The following is a 21,456-nucleotide window of genomic DNA, read 5'->3' on the forward strand; positions in this document are numbered from 1 at the left end:
ATGGCAAAGGCTGGTCACTGTGGGCATGTGACAACAATATCACAAGCACTCTACAAATCTGGCATATACATTTGGGTGGCAAGAAGGAAGCCATTACTCAAAAAATCCCACATACAGTCCCATTTGAGGTCTGCTAAAAACCGCTCCAGAGATTCTGAAACCGTGTAGCAAAAAGTTTTGTGGTCTGACGAAACCAAGATGGAACTTTTTGGCCTAAATGCAAAACGTTACATTTGATGCAAACCCAACACAGCACATCACCCAATGAACACCATCCCCATTGTGAAGCATGGTGGTGGCAGCATCATGTTATGGGGATGTTTCTCATCAGCAGGGACTGGGACACTTGTCAGGATAGAAGGGAAAATGGATGGAGCGAAATCCAGAAAACCCGAGAGGAAAACCTACTTCCCTCTGCAAGAAAGCTGAAATTGAGATGGAAGTTCACCTTTCAGCATGACAACGACCCGAAGCACACAACCAAAGCTACACTGGAATGGCTAAGGAACGAAAAGATAAATGTCCTTGAGTGGCCCAGTCAGAGCCACGACCTAAATCCAATCGAAAATCTGTGGCATGACTTGAACATTGTTGTCCATCAACACTCCCCAACTTGTCTAAGCTTGAACAGTTTTGTACAGAAGAATGGGCAAATATTGCACAACCAAGGTGTGCAAAGTTTTTAGAGACCTATCCCAACAGACTCACAGCTATAATAACTGTTAAAGGTCCTTCCACCAAGTATTAACTCAGGGAGGGGGGGGTGGACACTTATCCAACCAAGATATTCCAGTTTTGTATTTTTGATTCATTTTCTGAAATTTGTAGAATTTGTTTTTTGGAAGTTGTGGATTACGATGTGTAAATAAAGGTTGGGAAAAGTTCTGATTTAATGCAATTCAATTCCAGGCTATCAGTCAACAAAAGGTGAACATTTTGAAAGGGGGTGTAGACTTTCTTGAGGCACTGTATAGTGTATATACATATTATTTTGACATATTTATGATACATCTCCTCCTTTGTACTTCTTCAATCTACAAAGAATTGAAACTTCATTCTCAAGACAGAAATGGAAGAAAAAAAAAAACAACTTTGTTGAGTTGAAAGACTGTATTCTCCTTGTATTATTATTATTGAACCGTTAAAATTATATACAGTATGTAAATTTAACCGTTGAAAGAAAAAAATAGAAATTTGTTGAGCTGTTTAAAAAAAAATCAAGGACAAATGTGTCCAAGAGCCGCGTCCTAAAGGTTTTGTCTTCACCAGAAGAAGAAGAACAAGAAGAAGAAGAAAAAAAACAACAACAACTTCCGATATTTCGTCACGTGCCTTGACGGAGCCAAGAGCGAGACCTGCCATGGACAGTCGTCGTTCATGACGACAAAATAGTGTATTTACGAAATTACAACACATTAAATGGAATAATCTTTAAATAGTAACGTGAACTTTTCGAAACTTTCAAGCAAATGTCCGAATATATTTAAAAGTTCATGATAGACGCTCTCAAAAGGCACCGTCAATGCGAGGATGTGTACATGTGTTTAGTATTTAAGGAGATTTGTGACAGATGTGTACAACTTCCATCAGTATTTAAGAGTTTGAATGTGATGGTTTGGTTTGGTTTGGTTTGGTTTGGTTTGGTTTGGTTTGGTTTGGTTTGGTTTGGTTTGGTTTGGTTTGGTTTGGTTTGGTTTGGTTTGGTTTTGGGTTTGGTTTGGTTTGGTTTGGTTTGGTTTGGTTTGGTTTGGTTTGGTTTAGTTTGGTTTGGTTTGGTTTGGGTTTGGTTTGGTTTGGTTTGGTTTGGTTTTGGGTTTGGGTTTGGTTTGGTTTGGTTTTGGTTTTGGTTTGGTTTTGGGTTTGGTTTGGTTTGGTTTGGTTTGGTTTTGGGTTTGGTTTGGTTTGGTTTGGTTTGGTTTTGGGTTTGGTTTGGTTTGGTTTGGTTTTGGTTTGGGTTTGGTTTGGTTTGGTTTGGTTTGGTTTTGGGTTTGGTTTGGTTTGGTTTGGTTTGGTTTGGGTTTGGTTTGGTTTGGTTTTGGGTTTGGTTTGGTTTGGTTTGGTTTGGTTTTTGGGTTTGGTTTGGTTTGGTTTGGTTTGGTTTGGGTTTGGTTTTGGGTTTGGTTTGGTTTGGTTTGGTTTGGTTTGGGTTTGGTTTGGTTTGGTTTGGTTTGGTTTGGGTTTGGTTTGGTTTGGTTTGGTTTTGGGTTTGGTTTGGTTTGGTTTGGTTTGGTTTTGGGTTTGGTTTGGTTTGGTTTGGTTTGGTTTGGGTTTGGTTTGGTTTGGTTTGGTTTGGTTTGGTTTTGGGTTTGGTTTGGTTTGGTTTGGTTTGGTTTTGGGTTTGGTTTGGTTTGGTTTGGTTTGGTTTTGGGTTTGGTTTGGTTTGGTTTGGTTTGGTTTGGTTTTGGGTTTGGTTTGGTTTGGTTTGGTTTGGTTTTGGGTTTGGTTTGGTTTGGTTTGGTTTGGTTTGGTTTGGTTTTGTTTTGGGTTTGGTTTGGTTTTGGGTTTGGTTTGGTTTGGTTTGGTTTGGTTTTGGGTTTGGTTTGGTTTGGTTTGGTTTGGTTTTGGGTTTGGTTTGGTTTGGTTTTGGGTTTGGTTTGGTTTGGTTTGGTTTGGTTTTGGGTTTGGTTTGGTTTGGTTTGGTTTGGTTTTGGGTTTGGTTTGGTTTGGTTTGGTTTGGTTTTGGGTTTGGTTTGGTTTGGTTTGGTTTGGTTTTGGGTTTGGTTTGGTTTGGTTTGGTTTGGTTTTGGGTTTGGTTTGGTTTGGTTTGGTTTGGTTTTGGGTTTGGTTTGATTTGGTTTGGTTTGGTTTTGGGTTTGGTTTGGTTTGGTTTGTTTTTGGGTTTGGTTTGATTTGGTTTGGTTTGGTTTTGCCTTTGATTTGGTTTGGTTTGGTTTGGTTTTGGGTTTGGTTTGGTTTGGTTTGATTTGATTTTGGATTTGGTTTGGTTTGGTTTGGTTTGGATTTGGGTTTGGTTTGGTTTGGTTTGGTTTGGTTTTGGGTTTGGTTTGGTTTGGTTTGGTTTGGTTTTGGGTTTGGTTTGGTTTGGTTTGGTTTGGTTTTGGGTTTGGTTTGGTTTGGTTTGGTTTGGTTTTGGGTTTGGTTTGGTTTGGTTTGGTTTGGTTTTGGGTTTGGTTTGGTTTGGTTTGGTTTGGTTTTGGGTTTGGTTTGGTTTGGTTTGGTTTGGTTTGGTTTGGTTTGGTTTGGTTTGGTTTTAGGTTCGGTTTGGTTTGGTTTGGTTTTGGGTTTTGGTTTGGTTTGGTTTGGTTTGGTTTTGGGTTTGGTTTGGTTTGGTTTGGTTTGGTTTTGGGTTTGGTTTGGTTTGGTTTGGTTTGGTTTTGGGTTTGGTTTGGTTTGGTTTGGTTTGGTTTTGGGTTTGGTTTGGTTTGGTTTGGTTTGGTTTTGGGTTTGGTTTGGTTTGGTTTGGTTTGGTTTTGGGTTTGGTTTGGTTTGGTTTGGTTTGGTTTTGGGTTTGGTTTGGTTTGGTTTGGTTTGGTTTTGGGTTTGGTTTGGTTTGGTTTGGTTTGGTTTTGGGTTTGGTTTGGTTTGGTTTGGTTTGGTTTTGGGTTTGGTTTGGTTTGGTTTGGTTTTGGGTTTGGTTTGGTTTGGTTTGGTTTGGTTTGGGTTTGGTTTGGTTTGGTTTGGTTTGGTTTTGGGTTTGGTTTGGTTTGGGTTTGGTTTGGTTTGGTTTGGTTTGGTTTTGGGTTTGGTTTGGTTTGGTTTGGTTTGGTTTTGGGTTTGGTTTGGTTTGGTTTGGTTTGGTTTTGGGTTTGGTTTGGTTTGGTTTGGTTTTGGGTTTGGTTTGGTTTGGTTTGGTTTGGTTTTGGGTTTGGTTTGGTTTGGTTTGGTTTGGTTTTGGGTTTGGTTTGGTTTGGTTTGGTTTGGTTTGGTTTGGGTTTGGTTTGGTTTGGTTTGGTTTGGTTTTGGGTTTTGAGGGTTTGGTTTGGTTTGGTTTAGCTTAGTTTGGTTTTGGTTTGGTTTGGTTTGGGTTTGGTTTGGTTTGGGTTTGGTTTGGTTTTGGGTTTTGAGGGTTTGGTTTGGTTTGGTTTGGTTTTGGGTTTGGTTTGGTTTGGTTTGGGTTTGGTTTGGGTTTGGTTTGGTTTGGTTTTGGGTTTGGTTTGGTTTGGTTTGGTTTGGTTTTGGGTTTGGTTTGGTTTGGTTTGGTTTGGTTTTGGGTTTGGTTTGGTTTGGTTTGGTTTGGTTTTGGGTTTGGTGTGGTTTCGGTTTGGTTTTCTGACATTTTTTGGTTTTGGGTTTTGAGGGTTTGGTTTGGTTTGGTTTGGGTTTGGTTTGGTTTGGTTTGGTTTGGTTTTGGGTTTGGTTTGGTTTGGTTTGGTTTGGTTTTGGGTTTGGTTTGGTTTGGTTTGGTTTGGTTTGGTTTTGGCTTGGTTTGAATGTGAATGTGAGGGTTGGGGTTGAGATTAGGGTGTGAGTTAGGGTTTGGGTTTGAATGTGAGGATTTGGGTTGGACTTGAGGTGTTAGAGTTAGAGTTAGGGTTTGGGTTTGGGTTTGAGTTTTAATGTGACGGTTAGAGTTCGGGTTTGGGTTTGGGTTTGGGTTTGAATGTGAGGGTTTGGGTTTGGGTTTTGAGGTGAGGGTTAGAGTTGGATTTGAATGTGAGGGCTAGGGTTGGGTTTGGTGTGTTAGGGTTTGGGTTTGGGGTGCTGGGGTTTGGGGGGTTAGCGTTTGGGTTTGGGGTGTTAGCGTTTGGGTTTGGGGTGATAGTGCGTGGGTGCGGAAAGTTAGAGTTTGGGTTTGGGGAGCTAGAGTTTGGGTTTGGGGTGTTAGCATTTGGGTTTGGGGTGTTAGAGTTTGGGTTCGGAATGTTAGAGTTTGGGTTTGGGGTGTTAGAGTTTGGGTTTGGGGTGTTAGCATTTGGGTTTGGGGTGTTAGAGTTTGGGTTTGGGGTGATACCGTTTGGGATGTTAGTGATTGGGTCTGGGGTGTTAGCGTTTGGGGTTGGGGTGTTATCGTCTGGGCTTGGTGTGTTATCGTCAGGGGTCATAGAGTTTGGGATTGGGGGTGTTAGAGTTTGGGTTTGGGGTGTTAGCGTTTGGGGTGTTAGCGTTTGGGTTTGGGGTATTAGAGTTTGGGTTTGGGGTGTTCGCGTTTGGGTTTGGGGTGTTAGCGTTTGGGATTAGGGTGTTAGAGTTTGGGTTTGGGGTGTTAGCGTTTGGGTTTGGGGTGTTTGTGTTTGGGTTTGGGGTGTTAGTGTTTGGGTTTGGGGTGTTAAAGTTAGCGTTTGGGGTGTTAGAGTTTGGGTTTGCGGGGTTAGCATTTGGGTTTGGGGTGTTCGCGTTTGGGTTTGGGGTGTTAGCGTTTGGGATTGGGGTGTTAGAGTTTGGGTTTGGGGTGTTAGCGTTTGGGTTTGGGTTTGGGGTGTTAGCGTTTGGGATTAGGGTGTTAGAGTTTGGGTTTGGGGTGTTAGCGTTTGGGTTTGGGGTGTTTGTGTTTGGGGTGTTAGTGTTTGGGTTTGGGGTGTTAAAGTTAGGGTTTGGGGTGTTAGAGTTTGGGTTTGGGGTGTTAGCATTTGGGTTTGGGGTGTTAAAGTTAGGGTTTGGGTTGTTAGAGTTTGGGTTTGGGGTTTGAGGTTAGGGCTGGGCTTAATTTTCTTATTTGATTGTGAATTTTTTCTTTTGTAATTCCTGTGAATAAAATAAACCTTATACATATTCTCCTTTCATATCATATAATTTACAGGTGCAAGGAATGGTGTCGAAAACGTTGTTGTGGAAATGTCTCCAAGGGGATTATAAATCTTTCAAGTCAGAAAAAACATTTCATGAAAACATTTTTGTTATAGGTGGTGATAGATTGTACAATTTTATGAGGATGTCCATGTTAGAAGTATTTGTAGATTTGTAGTGTGGGTTGGTGTAATTGTGTATTTCATTTGTTATGGGATTAAGATGGAAAATGTCAAAAGACGTCACGATGAATTGTGTGTTGTATTGGATTGTGGTCTCATTTCAACTTGTCATTTCTTTCTTTGTCATTCCTTCCTTCCTTGTTTGGTTGTTTGCATCAGCAAACAAAACAGTTTCTTGGCAAGGGTTATACTGGGTGGTTTGCCATTGCCTTCCCAGCATTGTTTGTCTGCGCTCGATCCTTTTAAATGGTGAGCGACAAGTAAGGAAGCAGCACGTACCATTTTGAGTCTTTAGTTAGTTTAGTATGACTCGGACGGGGTTTGAACCAACGACATCCCAGACTCTGAATTACATGGCGGCGACGTATACCTGAACTGGGGTTTGGTTCTGTCTGCATGCCCAGGTAGGACCGAAATGGGGATTATCTTTTTAATGTGTGCGGAGTATTTGGAATAACAGGGTGAGTATCCAACTTCTGTGATGTCAACCTTTTCACACTGATTTTGAATTTGTTTTGAGAGAATAATATGAGCAGACAGAAATATATCAAGATAATTTAACAGGAACATTTTCGTTCTTGTATGATGCCAGCCTACTTTTACGGCCTCAAGGTGGAGGAACTGACAAAGAGACAACAGAGGTTGCAGGTCTGCGAGAACAACTGGGTCAGGAGGATTGCGGGAGTGAAGTGGGTGGATAGAAGGAGGATGGATGAACTGGGGGAGGGGATTGGTGTACAGATAAGCTTTACAGGGAGATTGATAAAAGCCGGCTGAAGTGGGCTGGACACGTGGTGCGGATGGAGGAAGAGAGTGGATAGGTTGAGGAAGCAAGGTTGGAGGAAAAGAGGTAGATCGTTGTTGAGATGGGAAGATCGTGTGACGAGTGATATCAATCGTGTGGAGGTGGTTGGAGAGTGGGGAGAGTTGTCTGGGGACAGGGGGGAAGTGGAGGAGTATCATGATCATGGCAGGACAGAAGCTTAATACTGTTGGACATCCCTTATAAAGGGAAGAGACCAGGAAGAATCCATCCATTCATTGGGACCATACTCTGTGCAGAGCGTTGGTGCTGCCGAGGCAGTCTCCTTGGCTATTGGGCACAATCCTGGATGGGTCGCCACTCCGATACACAGGATACCAGCAAGCTGGCACTCATTTTGCCGACCTGGGAAGGATGACAGGCAGAGTCAACCCCACCTGGTATTAATTCAACAGCCGAGTGGGATTTGAACTCAGGATCCTAGGATCCCAAGCCCACCACCCTAATACACAGGATACTCGAATGGCAGGGTACTGGTATACATTTACTTGGTCATGTGTCATCTGACAAGGTCTATATGGTCTTCACATGGTATGCCAGCACAAAGACCTATTCCGATAAACTGTGTACCATGGCAGTTTTTACATCCACACTGACAGAGCAGTCAAGGCACAAACCGGAGTAACATCACCTTCCGTTATGATGTGGAGCCCTCTGTCGGCAAAACACAAGAAAGGTAGTTTGAATCGGTTTAACAGGCAGCTCAAATGCCTCGCACTACTGATCTATCCCACCATCCCAGTCGTTTGATCATTATTCTTGTAGACCAAATTAATGCAAAAGGTATCAGTAAAAGTTTCCACAGTGACGTCAATATTAAGTTAGATGAACACTATTATTAATACGACTCCATCTTTTACAGACCCAATTGCTCCCACTTTGTGGGGTCACCTTGGGAAAGTTTTCTGCCGAAGCCTTTCACGAACCGGCTGTGCAGGCCTGACGGTCAACTGAAGGTGATTTGGCAGAAATGTACAACTTGTTCAAGGCACCGATGATAACTTACTCTCACGAAAGACCAAGGGATCCATAATGCCCACCAGCTAATGTTGGCAGATGGGACAACCAGCTTAACGTCCATCCAAGGGACGTGCACTTTTTGATGGAACACCCTGCCAGCGAAACACCAATTTGGCAATTTATACAGGTTGGGTCGGGAATCGAACCCACCCTAGACGGCTTAAAGGGTGAATGTTCTAGCTCTGCACCATCTTGTCGGACATGGATAGAATGGAAATGGTTATGTTGGGATAAAAGTGAAACTTGGGGATGGAGGGTGGAGGGTCGAGGGAGGGAAGAGGAGGGAGGAGGATGAAGACGTGAGTGAGAGAGAATAGGCTTATATAGTTCCTGAAATATTAATGCCACTTTCACTGGGAATCGATGCCAGCAAATGGAAAATCTGATGCACCTTTCATGTCCGTCCTCTCCAGACATTCCATCGTTTCCAGAAACCTCGTCCCAGCATCCTTGTGCTTCCTCGATCTGGTGGACAATCCACAACCCCTTATGCCTAGACCCCCTAATGGAAGAGCTAAGCCGTCGAGGTCATGTTGGGGTCAAAGATGAATCCTTTTTTTTTTTTTTTATTGATTAATTTTATTTATTTAATTTTATTTTTATTATTTTTATTTTTCTGACGAAATACAGCAAAAACCGAATTTTTAAAAATCAAATTGGAAGTTCTAAATAAAGCTGACACTTACACACGTGTCAACGTTTCAGAATCATTTAAAAGCAGGTGTATGTTGTACGAGGATGTATGAAGAACGCACGACCAATCGACGACCGGACATAACTACTCACATGATCAGATTGGAGTCAAAGGATTACGTCATAGTTATATTTTAACCGGTTAACTGATCAACGAAGGAGGATGGACGTTGTGTTTTCACTCCTGTTTGTCTGTTTGCTTGTCTCTCGGTCTACAAGATATCTCAAAAAAGGTTGTGGACGGATTCGGATGAAATTTTGTGGACAGGTTCGGTGTGTGACAAGGACGAACTGATTACATTTTGGTGAAGATCCGGATCCGGATCCGACTACTAGAATTTTAAAAGTGATTCTTCACCATTGAGAGATCAGGCCAAAAACGATATAGAGCATGATATCTCAAAAAGTTGTGGACGAGTTACGACAAAACGATGTGGATGAGTTGGGTAGGTGGCGAGAGCAAGGCGATTCGATTTTGGTTGTACAAGTCTGGATTCTGATCCGACCCATCACTGGGATCCAAGATGAAAACTGTTCAACATGGGGGGGGGGAGGGGTATGCGCTCTACCGAGTGCCGTTCTCCAGGGTGAGCCATAAGTCCCAGGTCACAGTTTTATCTGCTTATACAAGATTTGTTCTCATCATGTATTTAAACTTTTCTTTTTTTTCATTCAGATAATCCATATAATACATTAAATCAAGATGGCGGACACTCGTCCATTGACAGTGGAAGAGAGGCTGGTATCAGTGCTGTGGTACCACGAGATGAGAAACACAAACAAGATGATGAAACAGGTTCAAGAAGACTTGGAAGGTGAGGGGGGGGGGACCAAGCACCGTCAAAATGAAAGCACACTTGACGTGTACTTGATAACAAGTGCAGTGGCCGACCAAAAATTCATTATTATCCTCTTACTAGAATTCAACAAAAATGATAACCAGCTAAAACGGCGTCCTGGGACTTATGGCTCACCCTGGAGTAAGCCCACCCCCTTGTTTGGAACACCTGAGGTTTTACAATCACCTCAGTGTATGTGTGTGTGTCTGTCTGTGTCTGTGTGTCTGTCCAGGCCATAACTTTTCCCCCCCCCCAATTTGAGCTTTTATCAAATTTTCAACAAAGCTTTATGAGAATATGGAGAAGAGAAATTAATTATTTGGTCAAAATTATCAAAGGTACCGTTCAGCATTCAGCGAAGAAGAAGAAGAAGAAGAAGAAGAAGAAGAAGAAGAAGAAGAAGAAGAAGAAGAAGAAGAAGAAGAAGAAGAAGAAGAAGAAGAAGAAGAAGAAGAAGAAGAAGAAGAAGAAGAAGACGACGACGACGTCTCTGGTTCAAATTATGTCCTTTCAATGTAAAACGTTACAAAAGAAAAAGCAGACATTTGGGAATTCCTGCGTTGTTTTAGCTGATGAGTGATTGCTGTGAATTAAATGATAATCCCTTCCAGGTTTGCTCGTTTCCATGGTAACCACAATTCCACGCACCGGGTGTTGCCTCAGCGGTGAAGGTGGCTGTTTTAAGATCTTCGGGTGTTGTGTTCATCCCCGTCACGCCGTGAACACATGTAACCACCAGGTGGGTTCACTCAGCCCGCCATCCTTCCGAGGTCGGTAAAATGAGTACCAGCTTACAGGGAAGGACGAGCCATTCGGGTCTCCTGCGTCCGTCGGGGTGACGACCCGTCCGGTCCACGATTGTGCCCTCTCGTCGAACTGAAAAAAAACTGTCTCGGCACCTCGACGTGTCCGATGACGTAACAAAGAGTGGCTACTCTTCTTCTTCACTACTACGTCATAATGCCACGTGACCGGTCATAATGGGATTGCACACGTCGGGGGTGTAAACAAAGAAGAATCCCCATTCACTTACAGTCTTTTTTTTCTTTTTCTTGGAACGTTCTTCCTGCAGATAATGTTGCAACCACCAAGGTCCTCGTGTTGTTCCACAAAAAGCTCCCAATGACGTCAGGCATCAACCGGCCAATAGCAAAGCTCCTTGACCGCAGAGCACGTCATGGTCCTTTCAACACTCGGACCGGTTTCGTCGTTTCTGGCGGTAATAGTGGATGACAAACATTCTTTATACCCGTTGACATGAACCGTATGGTGTAAGGTAATTATCTGAATGATATAAGCTCAGCGGACCTTGCCGTCCTCAGGGTTAAACACACCTAGTTAGGGGTTATCTGAAATCACCGGTTCGTGTTCACCGATGATGTGATGAGCACGGTGCTGGGTAAATATCACTTAGTGGTTATGAAATACCTTGTGATAAGCCTTTTAAATATTGTATTGTATTGTAGTTTGTGACAGCTGTGTTAATAAGCAGACGGAGTCATGGTGATAGCGTATAAGGAGGTGTAGGCACACAAAACGAAGACGTGCGAGAGATGGAGCCAAACATGTAGAGCAGACAGATGTGTGTGTTTTCAAACCTCAGCGAGTAGTCATGGCTCACGTCCGTTCCCACGCTCCGCCGCGACCCCGAGAGTTATTGAAATGACAAACGCCCTGAAGGCACAGATATGACCATCGAACGACCCGTTTGCCGACTGCTGCCGCCTGAGGGACGAGTGGTGAAGTGAAAAGTGTCGAGCTCAGCCATTTCCTGGGAAGTGTAGGCTCGGAGCCGCTGCTTCCGGGCCCGGCCGGGCACCGTTGCTCGGCATGTGCTTAACGCGTGTGTAGTGGCCCTCGTGTACCGTGTACCGTGTACCGGGCCACGGCTCCCTCACCCTTTCCTCTCCCCTCCTCCCTCACCTTGTCCTCTCCCTCTCCTCTCCTTTCGTCGTCGTCACCTTCACAGTACTCGTCTTTCCTCCTTTCTTGTTCCTCACACCACTCCTTGCTTGCCTTCGTTTACCTCGATTACTTTCATTTACACTCTCCCCGTAAACGGGCACAGCCCTTCATCCTCTCCCTCCCGCCTCCACTTTATTCCTTTTGCTCTTCTTTTTTTTTTCTTGTTCTTGGTCAGGGTTGACGGGGGTTTCCCCTCTTCCAACCGTCCTCTCTCCATCACTTTACCTCACCTCACCCCCTCTCATCGACCCCCCACTACTCCCTCCCCCTCCTCTTCCATCTCAACTTCCGGTGTGCTTGGAGGAAACATGTCGACCCGCACACCTTTACCCACAGTGACGGAAAGAGAAAATGAACATGTGAGCTGATTTGGATTTCAGGAGGAGGGGTGAGGTGTGGTGTGGTGGTGTGGTGTGGTGGTGAGGTGTGGTGTGTGGTGTGGTGTAAAGGGACGTTTGGGGTTGAATGAGCAGGAGTGGTGGTGTGGTGTGTGATGGTGTGGTGTGATGTGGTGGTGTGGCGTGGTGTGTGGTGTAAAGGGACGTTTGGGGTTGAATGAGGAGTGGTGTGTGTGGTGGTGTGGTGTAAAGGGACGTTTGGAGTTGAATGAGGAGTGGTGTGGTGGTGTGGCATGGTGTGTGGTGTAAAGGGACTTTTGGGGTTGAATGAGGAGTGGTGTGGTGTGTGTGGTGGTGTGGCGTGGTGTAAAGGGACGTTTGGGGTTGAATGAGGAGTGGTGTGGTGTGTGTGGTGGTGTGGCATGGTGTGTGGTGTAAAGGGACTTTTGGGGTTGAATGAGGAGTAGTGTGGTGTGTGGGGTGGTGTGGCATGGTGTGTGGTGTAAAGGGACGTTTGGGGTTGAATGAGGAGTGGTGTGGTGTGTGTGGTGGTGTGGCATGGTGTGTGGTGTAAAGGGACTTTTGGGGTTGAATGAGGAGTAGTGTGGTGTGTGTGGTGGTGTGGCGTGGTGTGTGGTGTAAAGGGACGTTTGGGGTTGAATGAGGAGTGGTGTGGTGTGTGTGGTGGTGTGGCATGGTGTGTGGGGTAAAGGGACGTTTGGGGTTGAATGAGGAGTGGTGTGGTGTGTGTGGTGGTGTGGCATGGTGTGTGGTGTAAAGGGACGTTTGGGGTTGAATGAGGAGTGGTGTGGTGGTGTGGTGGTGTGGCATGGTGTGTGGTGTAAAGGGACGTTTGGGGTTGAATGAGGAGTGGTGTGTGTGGTGGTGTGGCGTGGTGTGTGGTGTAAAGGGACGTTTGGGGTTGAATGAGGAGGAGTAGCTTGAAGGAAAATTTCGAAATTACAATGTGGAAAGAGGCAATGTTTGAAGGATGCTCGGTGTGTGTGTGTGTGTGTGTGTGTGTGTGTGTGTGTGTGTGTGTGTGTGTGTGTGTGTGTGTGTGTGTGTGTGTGTGTGTGTGTGTGTGTGTGTGTGTGTGTGTGTATGTTTGTGTACATGTGTGTATTTTTGCGGTTGGTGCAGCCCAGGAATGATAGGCCGAAGGGTCTCCTCCTGTCCCAAAGTTCCTTGTTTGTCCCGTTGCTCCGCCAAGTGTCGGGGCCTCCATTGTTATTTCGAGATTATGAGAACATGATCTCCAAATACTAATGTGCATCGATTGTTTCAGACACCAATATGAGTGATTGTGTCTCTGGTGACGCAAGTGCTGGGTTAACCCACAAAGTTGTAGCTCCTCCTCAGCAGAGGTCCTCACAGGGTTGAACTCTTGACAGCCAAGCTGAACCTGTATTTATTTGTTTTAATGCATATTGCTGTAATGTTTTTGTGCCTGTATGTAGTGGCATTTTATGCAAGGCATGTTGATGTCAAGTTGTGTACACACTGCACAGCACAGAGGACAGATAGGAAAGTGTTCACTTTGGCCCGTGTTACAGAATAGCAGCATGAAGCACGCATGTGGCCTGCAGGTTAATTTTGGCGTGTGGCTGGACGTCCACACAGTGAAAATGAGTTTTGTAAACCATTCAGTTCATGCCCGCTTTGTCAGTGCATTGCACACGTGGGTTTTTAGCTCGCCTGTTCGAAGAATAGAGAGTTATAGCGATACCCCCGGTGTGAGCGTGAGCGTGAAAATGTTAAAGTTTTTGGTGCAAGTTATTTCCTTTCTAATGTTTTTATCCACCACACTATTTTTTACTGATTACAATATATAAATACATATATTGCTTTAAAATTATTTGGATCAGACTTCGCTGCAATGCTTTATAAAAAAAATATTATTAGACTAGTCTTTTAAAAACGATAAATGTATAAACAGGTGAGCATTGGGTGGCTTTGACACCAACTCTCTGGTTATAATCCCCATGCTTCTTGGGGGGGGGGGGGGACCTGGGGATATTGTAATCGGCTCTGTCTGCCTGTCTTGCTGTCACGCTACCTTCTCCTAAACGGTTATGCAGAAATTCACCAAACTTGGTAGTTATGATCACCACATGGCAAGAAGCAGTGTGACCACTCCTCATTTTCATAAATGCCAAGGTGAGCCAATGAAAAAAAGCCAAGAATTCACAAGGTTTCGGAAAAGCGATGATAATAGAAAACCTATACGCCAAGAAAACCTATAGAAAACCAAGATGCCAAGGTGAACAACGAATAGCCAAGATCTTGTGAAAAAAGCCAAGGAGTGGTCACACTGGCAAGAAGGTGCAAGAGCAGTGACATTTTTGGCCGTGGGCTGGGTCAAAAGGTCAAATACCAAAATATGCAATTGCAGGCACATTTTAACACCTTGTTTGAAATGAAACTTTGGATGTGAAATCAACATTAGGGGATGAACGAATTATGTAACGATTTGTTTGGATTTGACCCCAGTTCATGCCCCAGGGAGTGGGGACTTAGGATCACAGGTCAAAACTGAAGATGTTTTAAACTTCAAATTTGATATTGGGTCATTCCTGATCAAACCTTTTGCTATCTTTCAACCTTACTTTTGGTAGGAAGTGTGGGGATTTGCGATGGCACGCTATCGACTTCGCTCTAGTTTTATTTTTTTATTTTTTTGTAAACCTTCGGTCAATTTTGATGCTTTGGACACTTTAGTTTTTCTTTTTTTCATTTAATCTTGTTTTTGGCTCTCGGACAAGAATTCTGTGCTGGGAAAGGCAAGAAGATATGCTTTTGACTTGCTGTCGTCATAATTAATTGTGGGTTGATTTTAAGTGGAAACTGATTTTGTTGGCGTACTTTAATAAATAAAACCGAAATCGACCTCGATTGTGGAGGGAAAATACTGTTTTTATTTGTCATGCCATCTATGCGTGGACGGCATGATGGTTTAGGCAGCATCTCAGAGCAGAATATGCTAATATGTGCGAAAAACACAGTCGCAAGACAGACCATCTGTGCGTGGCAAGCCGTAAACGGTACTTGTGGAAATAATTGTTTGCAATTTCAAATTGACCTTGGTTTGCTCCCTTTGAGCATAAAATGCATGGATGCATGTGGAATCTTGTCACGCAAACGATGAACCCATCCCACAGTGTGATTTTTTTTTTAAACATCGATGCTCAAAAATGTTTGTTGCTTTGCAGTTTAAAGTGTTTGTCCAATCCAAGTTTTCCAGACATTCGGCAGATATTACATTATGGAAACCGCAGCAAAGCAACAACATGTGAAAGCTGATTATAAATGATAGCGCTTTCCTGGTTTAATGCCATTCCTCGAAGGTGTGTGTGTGTGTGTGTGTGTGTGTGTGTGTGTGTGTGTGTGTGTGTGTGTGTGTGTGTGTGTGTGTGTGTGTGTGTGTGTGTGTGTGTGTGTGTGTGTGTGTTTTGAGGAAAGGTCTTGCCTGGTTCCTGGTTTTCTTATCATCACTTGCGGTGTGGTTATCACAACACTCTGGTTGCGTCGGCGTGAGTACTTGCGTCATTTTGTTTTGACGATGTTTGATTACAAGTGTTTCTTTCTTTTGTTATTGACACATGTTTGTCTGGTTTTTCTGCACAGCCTCCAAATACTCGTAGTTTTCAATGAGTTTTCTTGCTTCTTTTGGGTCTGAGATCTGTCGTATTTATTTGGGTTTCCTTGAGTCGTATTGGAAGCCTTTTCAATCTTTGATACACTTAGTTTTAATGCATATATATATATATATATATATATATATATATATATATATATATATATATATATATATATTCCTGTGATCAACAATGTTCTTAACAACTTCTTGGCTTCCGATCTTACATTCGTTTCAAGGACTCTAATAGGTCCGTTGTCAAGATGAGCTCGGAGCTCGGCTGGCAAAGTGGTAGGAAGGCAGCTTAAGCTCCTCTGTGATGTGACAAACCAGGATGGCGATTGTGAATGTAAGAATGGGAATACAATGTCAGTGGTATTAAATAGGAATGATAAAATAATTGTTTTGTTTCTGACAAAATGAAAGTGTTCTTGATGGGAAGTTTGGAGAGGTTGATGAAGGTCAGTATTTCAAACGTGAGTGAAATTGATCGCTGCGAAATGGAAATTATTCTGCAATGTTCGACGATAGGTGAAAGCGAAAGAAGTGAAACGTCGAAGGGATGGGCTTTAAGAGGAGACTGAGTTTGGAGGAGGAAGAGGAGGGTGGGATTTTGGGGAAGGAGGAGGTAGTGGTTGTGGAGGAGGAGGTTGTTTATAAAGCAACGGAAGTTACAATGTTGAGGTGTGTTCTCAAGAATGCTCTTGGGGATTGACAAGCCAGTGCAACATTGAGGGTTTGGATTTTGATTTGGTTTCTTTTGACACATTGGATTAAGATGATTGGGAGTTTGAATTGGATGGACTTGAGTGAGGGAGAGAAACTTTTTTTAATATTATGCAACAGACTTGCACTTTTGCAAACTGGGAAGTACAGTCAAAGACTAATTGCTGGATCAGGGTTGCATGAGATGTATGCTTTGCCAGGATCTAAGTGCACAAAAGAGTGGATTTTGTTGTTATTATTGTTGTTGTACACTTCAGTGGTTCAGATGAAAAGCAATACAAGTCAGAGCTGTTGTTTGCATTTCTGGGACAAAAATATAATCTAAATGTTGTTGTTTTGCAAAAAAAGATTTTCTGCAATTGTGCTGCCACTTGTTCTGCTTCTTTTGTTCTTCTTGTATTGGGTTGTCTGAACACGAATGGTGTTAGTTGTGTCATGGGCTGTTATCCACCGGCATTGTACCGATTGTTCCTTTCAAGCATTGATGTCAGCCGAATATCAGACGTGACACGTAATTTTTAGCCATCGAATCAAAGAGCTTGGAATTCCCAACTTTGGGAATGTTGTGCACAGGTCATCGGGAACACAGCCATCCAGGAATTGTAATAATGAGCCTTTGCTCTTGGACCAAAAGCGACATTCACATGCAACCACCATGTCGCAGTTCCCTCCTGGGACATAAAGGTTCTATCTTCATGATGACATAAGGTTCCTCCCATAGCACTCGCACTCCTATTCTTATCCCTCCGACTAAGTCGTTCCTGTAAAATCCAAAAAAGAAGCTGTGATCTGAAATGCAGTGAAAGAGCTCAGCACAAATGAAACACAACACATGATTGGGGTTGAGTTCTCTCATAATTTTTATTATGTGAAGTGAAGAAATATATAATGATCTATGTGGGAGTGCCCGTTTTCTTTTATGAGCAGGAGGATGGGACATAGTTGGGAGGGGGAGGTTGAGGACTTTTTGGGTGTGTGGGGGAGAGTGGACTGAGGAGTTGTGGTGGTTGTCAGGTGGGGTGAGGATGGGGTTTGAAGGCTGGGATTTGGTAGGAGATTGATGCCTTCGGGTTGGAAGGGGGGAGGATTCGCACTTTTGGTTGGGAGTTGGAGATTGAGGAGTTGGACTTGGGGTTTCAGAGGAGGGGATTGATGATTTGAGGGTTTTAAGTGGGGTGGGGGTAGGGGGGGGGAGTTGAGGACTTGAAGTCACATTAACCTCCGCCATCGAAGATCGGAGGTTACTGTTTTCACCCCTTTCTTTGTTTGTTTGTGAACAGTATTACGGAAAAACTCCTTGACGGATTTCGACTAAACTTGGTGGGGTGATTAGGTTTGGTCCAAAGATCATGCCATTAGATTTTGGACTCGGTCCAAAATCCAATATGGCCGCTATGGCGGCCATTTTGAAAAAATATTTGAATGTATATTTTTTTACATTTCTACATGTTTTAAGTGATTTACAACCCCCCTCCCCCCCAAAAAAAAATTGTTAGAGAAAAAAAAATTATTTGCAACTTTTTTTTCAACAAAATTTCGATTTTTTTATTTTTATTTTTATTTTTTGCATTTCTACATGTTATAAGTGATTTCCAACAAAAAACATGCCAAAATTATAATTGCGGCTGATTTTGGAACTTCAGGTGGATATACCTACGTAAAATCAATTTGTCTCAAGGAATCTAGTTATGACGAATGAATTGAGTATGTAAAAGGGAAAGTTGCAAACTATCACTCTGTGAGCACTGTTGACGTCAAATTGAATGAATAGGATATCAGGTTCACTTGAGTGACCTCGCAGTATTGGCGGCGGAGGTTTTGCACTCTACCGAGTGCTACCCCTCTAGTTTTACACTGTGTGGATCTTCCATGGGTTGCTGCTAGTCCATTATAATCTCAAGCCTGTAATTTGACCTCCGCTATTAAAAAAAAATGAGGAAAAAAAAATTAGGATAACGTGGCAAACGCTTTTTATGTGTTTGAGTATGGAAAGCATGTTTAACATGTTGACTTTGGAATTTTAATTTTAATCATTCGGTAAATATTGAGTGGTCTTAAAGGAGGTGTTTTTTAAGAGGGAGAAGAAAGCATTCATAAAGAACTGCTATGCTGCTTACTCCTTATCCTTGTTTGGTGATAAGGAGCACAATGAACACAGATGCCATTGTTTGAGTGAACCGTTGGTTCCTTCATGCAATCAGTTTCTTCGTATTGTATGATCGGCTTTCTCAAATGAAAGTGAACCCTCAGTTGATATTTAAACCTATCATTCGAGCCGTCTGCTGACGCAGACCAGCACTCAGTTTATCAAAGTCGAGTGTTCCTCATCATAGTGTTGCTGTTTTCTTGACACGTTTATCTATCTGTCAGTTATGAATGTATGGCCTGCATTCGCAGAGGTGCTTGGGTATGTGTGGTATATGACTCGGATTTATATTGTGTTTGAGTTGTTTGTGTTTATTTTTCTAATGATGTGATATTTCTTTGGTCATGACCAAGAGCCCGGCTGGCCCGGACACAAAGGCTGAAGCAGCCGCTACCAAGCCTGGTACGCGTCCTCTTGGTGCTCGTTCTCGAAGCTCGTTGGCATCGGCCGACGACCATCCCCGTGTGGGCAACTACAGGTTGCTCAAAACCATTGGAAAGGGAAACTTCGCCAAAGTGAAGCTCGCGCGGCACCTACTCACTGGGAGAGAGGTGAGAATTGTTTGATAAGGTGCAGCTTAGTTGGGGTGAATGGGGTCACGATGGGGTTGGGGTCATGTTTGGAAAAGAAAAACTTCCAAGACCTTTTACGGAGTGAGTTGGATTGAGTGGATTGATTTACGTTCCATGATTATATAACTTGCCTAATTCACGATTTAATACCTCTTTCTTTCCGCTTGCCAAATACAATTTTGTGGCTTTCTCCTTCCAGCCTTTCAGTTTATCCTCCTTTTCATGCATAGCAGCTCTCTGTCAAAGGACTCCCCAACATGTCCATGCTTAATTAAAGTCTCTTAAGGACGTGATTGAAGAACACTTTGTAAAATTCTGAATTCATATACACTAGCCACTGCCAAAAAATAACTTTCTTAGCAAAAAATCTTTTCTTCAAGGAAGAATAGTTATCTTGTTTCGAGAAGTTCCTTGCGGCCAGAATAATTCCTTTAAACACTGCTGAATGCGGATGCTGGCAAGAATTTTTTTTCTTTCTTTATTATGGGAAGGTAATGCCTCTTTGACTGAGAAAAATATTTCTGAGATATATTCTTCTAACCCCAAAACAAAAATGGAGCAGTAAAAATTTTTTGGGTTTATTCACACCAAAGAAAAATAGTCAAAACAAGTTATTCTTGATGCTTGCAAGAATACATTATGACAATAAATAACTAGAGAATTCATAGAACACCTTACCCTGTGCAGCTTTGAGAAAAAGAACATTAGAAGGGTCTTTTAAATTCTTGCTTTGCGTTCCAAGCACGATCTTGATTAGCTTTGTTCATGAACTTTGAATAAAAGGTGCGATGGTTAATATACATATCGATGGGTCAAACTGAACAGTCCAGATGCGAAGATGCTGTATTGAGATGCGTTTTTTTGTCACCATCAATATTTATCGATACATTTGCACAATCATAAGCTTTCTGCCAAGTTATCCATGGAGAAACTGATGTTTTTTTTAAAACGATATTTGAGAAAAAGATGCAATAAACATTTTAAATTTTTTTTGGATGAAGTTAATTCAGATGATGTTGCATCACTGGGCACCACCATTTCTTTTTCTGATTCTCGATGTTCCTCCACCCTGAGAGTGCATGCTGCATATATGATTGGGTAATACGGCATACAAGTTTGCCAAAGTACATTTCTGCTAAACTGAAGGGGTTTTTTTTTTTGGAAGTGCAAACAATGGAATTTGTGTTCTATGGTGTTCAAAATATATATTTCAATTGAAATAAAAAATATTTTTTGATAGGCTGTACAAAAACAAATAAGTAATAATTTAATTGGAATTTTGAGTTGATGCATTTGGGAAACACCTTCTTTTGTTGGTGTCCTTTATGACATCCCGAAAAACAGTAAGCTTCCTGTTTGGACTGATTTTCAATTTATTACCCCCGCCACCAAAGGTGAAAGGAGGTTATGTTTTCACAATGGTCTGTGTTTGTTACTTGCAAAATCGAAGATTTTTCAAGTGTATTGGTCAGTCGATTTTGTTATTCTGTCTCTGTCTGTCTGTCTGTCAATCACCCACAGGTCACAATTTAAAACTGATCGTCATGAAACTTTACCAAGTTGCTGAGGTAGTCCCAACTGAGAAGCCTATTGATTTTGGGGTCAAGGGTCATTTTGAGGTCAAATATCTAAAATCGTCATTTTTTTCATCCGATTGACTTGAAATATGAAGCGGATTTTCATATAGGTTTGCTGAATTCAACCACCAATTATTCTTGAGGTCAACATCGGCCAAAAGGTCAACATCGGCTGAATTTCTAATATTGTCAATTTTCATCCAATTCACTTGAAATTTGAAGAGGAGTTGCATATTTGGTAATTGAATTCAACCACCAATTATTTTTGAGGTCAAATTTGTTTCATGGATTTTGCAGGTATCGTGCTCTGTACGACCTCTTCTACTTTGTCTGTTTGTCCGTTTGTGTGCAGGACATCTCATAAAGCTGTCGACGGTTCTGGACGGAACTTGGTGGACATGTTGGGTGTGTGACAAGGACGAATTGTTTTGATTTTGGTGAAGATCTGAATCCAGATCCGATAATTTGTTCAGTGATTCCTCAGCATTGAGAGATGAGGCTAAAATGATATGTAGCACAATATCTCAAAAAGTTGTAGATTGATTTGGATGAATCTTGGTGAACAGGTTGGGTGTGTGGTGATGACAAATTGATTCAATTTGAAGCGGAGATCCGAATCCGGATCTGTTTTCGACAATTATTTAATTTTTAAAGTTATTGTACACCATTGAGGGATCGCACAAAAAATGATATATCGCATATTTCAAAAATGTATTGGGTCCGATATGTTGTCGTGGATCAGGCATTGTGTGGCGGAGGTGTGCGCTCTTCCGAGTGCCCTTCTAGTTTTGACTGCAGTCGGCTGAAGCAATTCCTTTACCCCGCTATGTGCATGCATGTGTGGGATGAGACACCTTACAATTTTCAGAGCCAAAGTACTGCTACACTTTAGGTTTTTGGAAATGCAAGCAAGTTGATGCGTGTTCCACAGTGTTCAAAGTATGAAATCCAATTGAAAAAAATTCAGTACTTTCTCGATCATCGACTGACGAACAGACATACAGACAGAGTGAATAATTTGCTTTCCTCCTATTTGCATGACAAGCTTGTGGTAATGACATCATTCTCAATACACCTTCATGTTCTACAACCGCCATTAGCTCGAGGTTGACCAACGATAAGTTCAAGTTTAGAAAGCAGGTGGTGATGTGGATCATAAATACAATAATCCATTTGCTATTGAGTTGCCAGTGATTTACTAGGATTCAAACCATTTTCCTTCAAAGCTAATCTCTTACACCCTTGGGGTGTTG

The 21,456-nt window shown here is 42.5% G+C and overlaps 2 protein-coding genes across 8 annotated transcripts in view; one reads left to right on the forward strand and one right to left on the reverse strand.

The window, feature by feature from the left end:
* Positions 1 to 10,969, reverse strand: part of LOC147014365 (uncharacterized) — a 29,804-nt gene extending 18,835 nt beyond the window's left edge. For 2 of the 4 annotated variants that reach the window (XM_085852284.1, XM_085852282.1), the window contains exons 1-2: positions 10,841 to 10,969; positions 10,276 to 10,455 (exon numbers count right to left, since the gene is read on the reverse strand). The gene's annotated coding sequence lies outside the window, so the exon portion shown is untranslated. Of the gene's footprint in view, positions 1 to 9,890; positions 10,230 to 10,275; positions 10,456 to 10,840 lie in introns of those variants that run through there. The other 2 variants (XM_085852285.1, XM_085852283.1) reach the window with 2 other exon arrangements.
* A 64-nt stretch (positions 10,970 to 11,033) lies between these two features.
* LOC147014366 (MAP/microtubule affinity-regulating kinase 3-like) overlaps positions 11,034 to 21,456 on the forward strand; it is a 60,441-nt gene continuing 50,018 nt past the window's right edge. The window contains exons 1-2 of one of the 4 annotated variants that reach the window (XM_085852277.1): positions 11,034 to 11,566; positions 18,408 to 18,605. In XM_085852277.1, coding sequence (XP_085708403.1) covers positions 11,516 to 11,566; positions 18,408 to 18,605 — 249 coding nt within the window. In that variant the 5' untranslated portion in view covers positions 11,034 to 11,515. Of the gene's footprint in view, positions 11,567 to 14,981; positions 15,079 to 15,512; positions 15,532 to 18,407; positions 18,606 to 21,456 lie in introns of those variants that run through there. The other 3 variants (XM_085852278.1, XM_085852281.1, XM_085852279.1) reach the window with 3 other exon arrangements.

Source organism: Eptatretus burgeri, chromosome 13 (genome assembly GCF_056783735.1).
Source record: "Eptatretus burgeri isolate ZD-2024b chromosome 13, Ebu_testis_v1, whole genome shotgun sequence".
NCBI classification, from domain to species: Eukaryota; Metazoa; Chordata; class Myxini; order Myxiniformes; family Myxinidae; genus Eptatretus; species Eptatretus burgeri.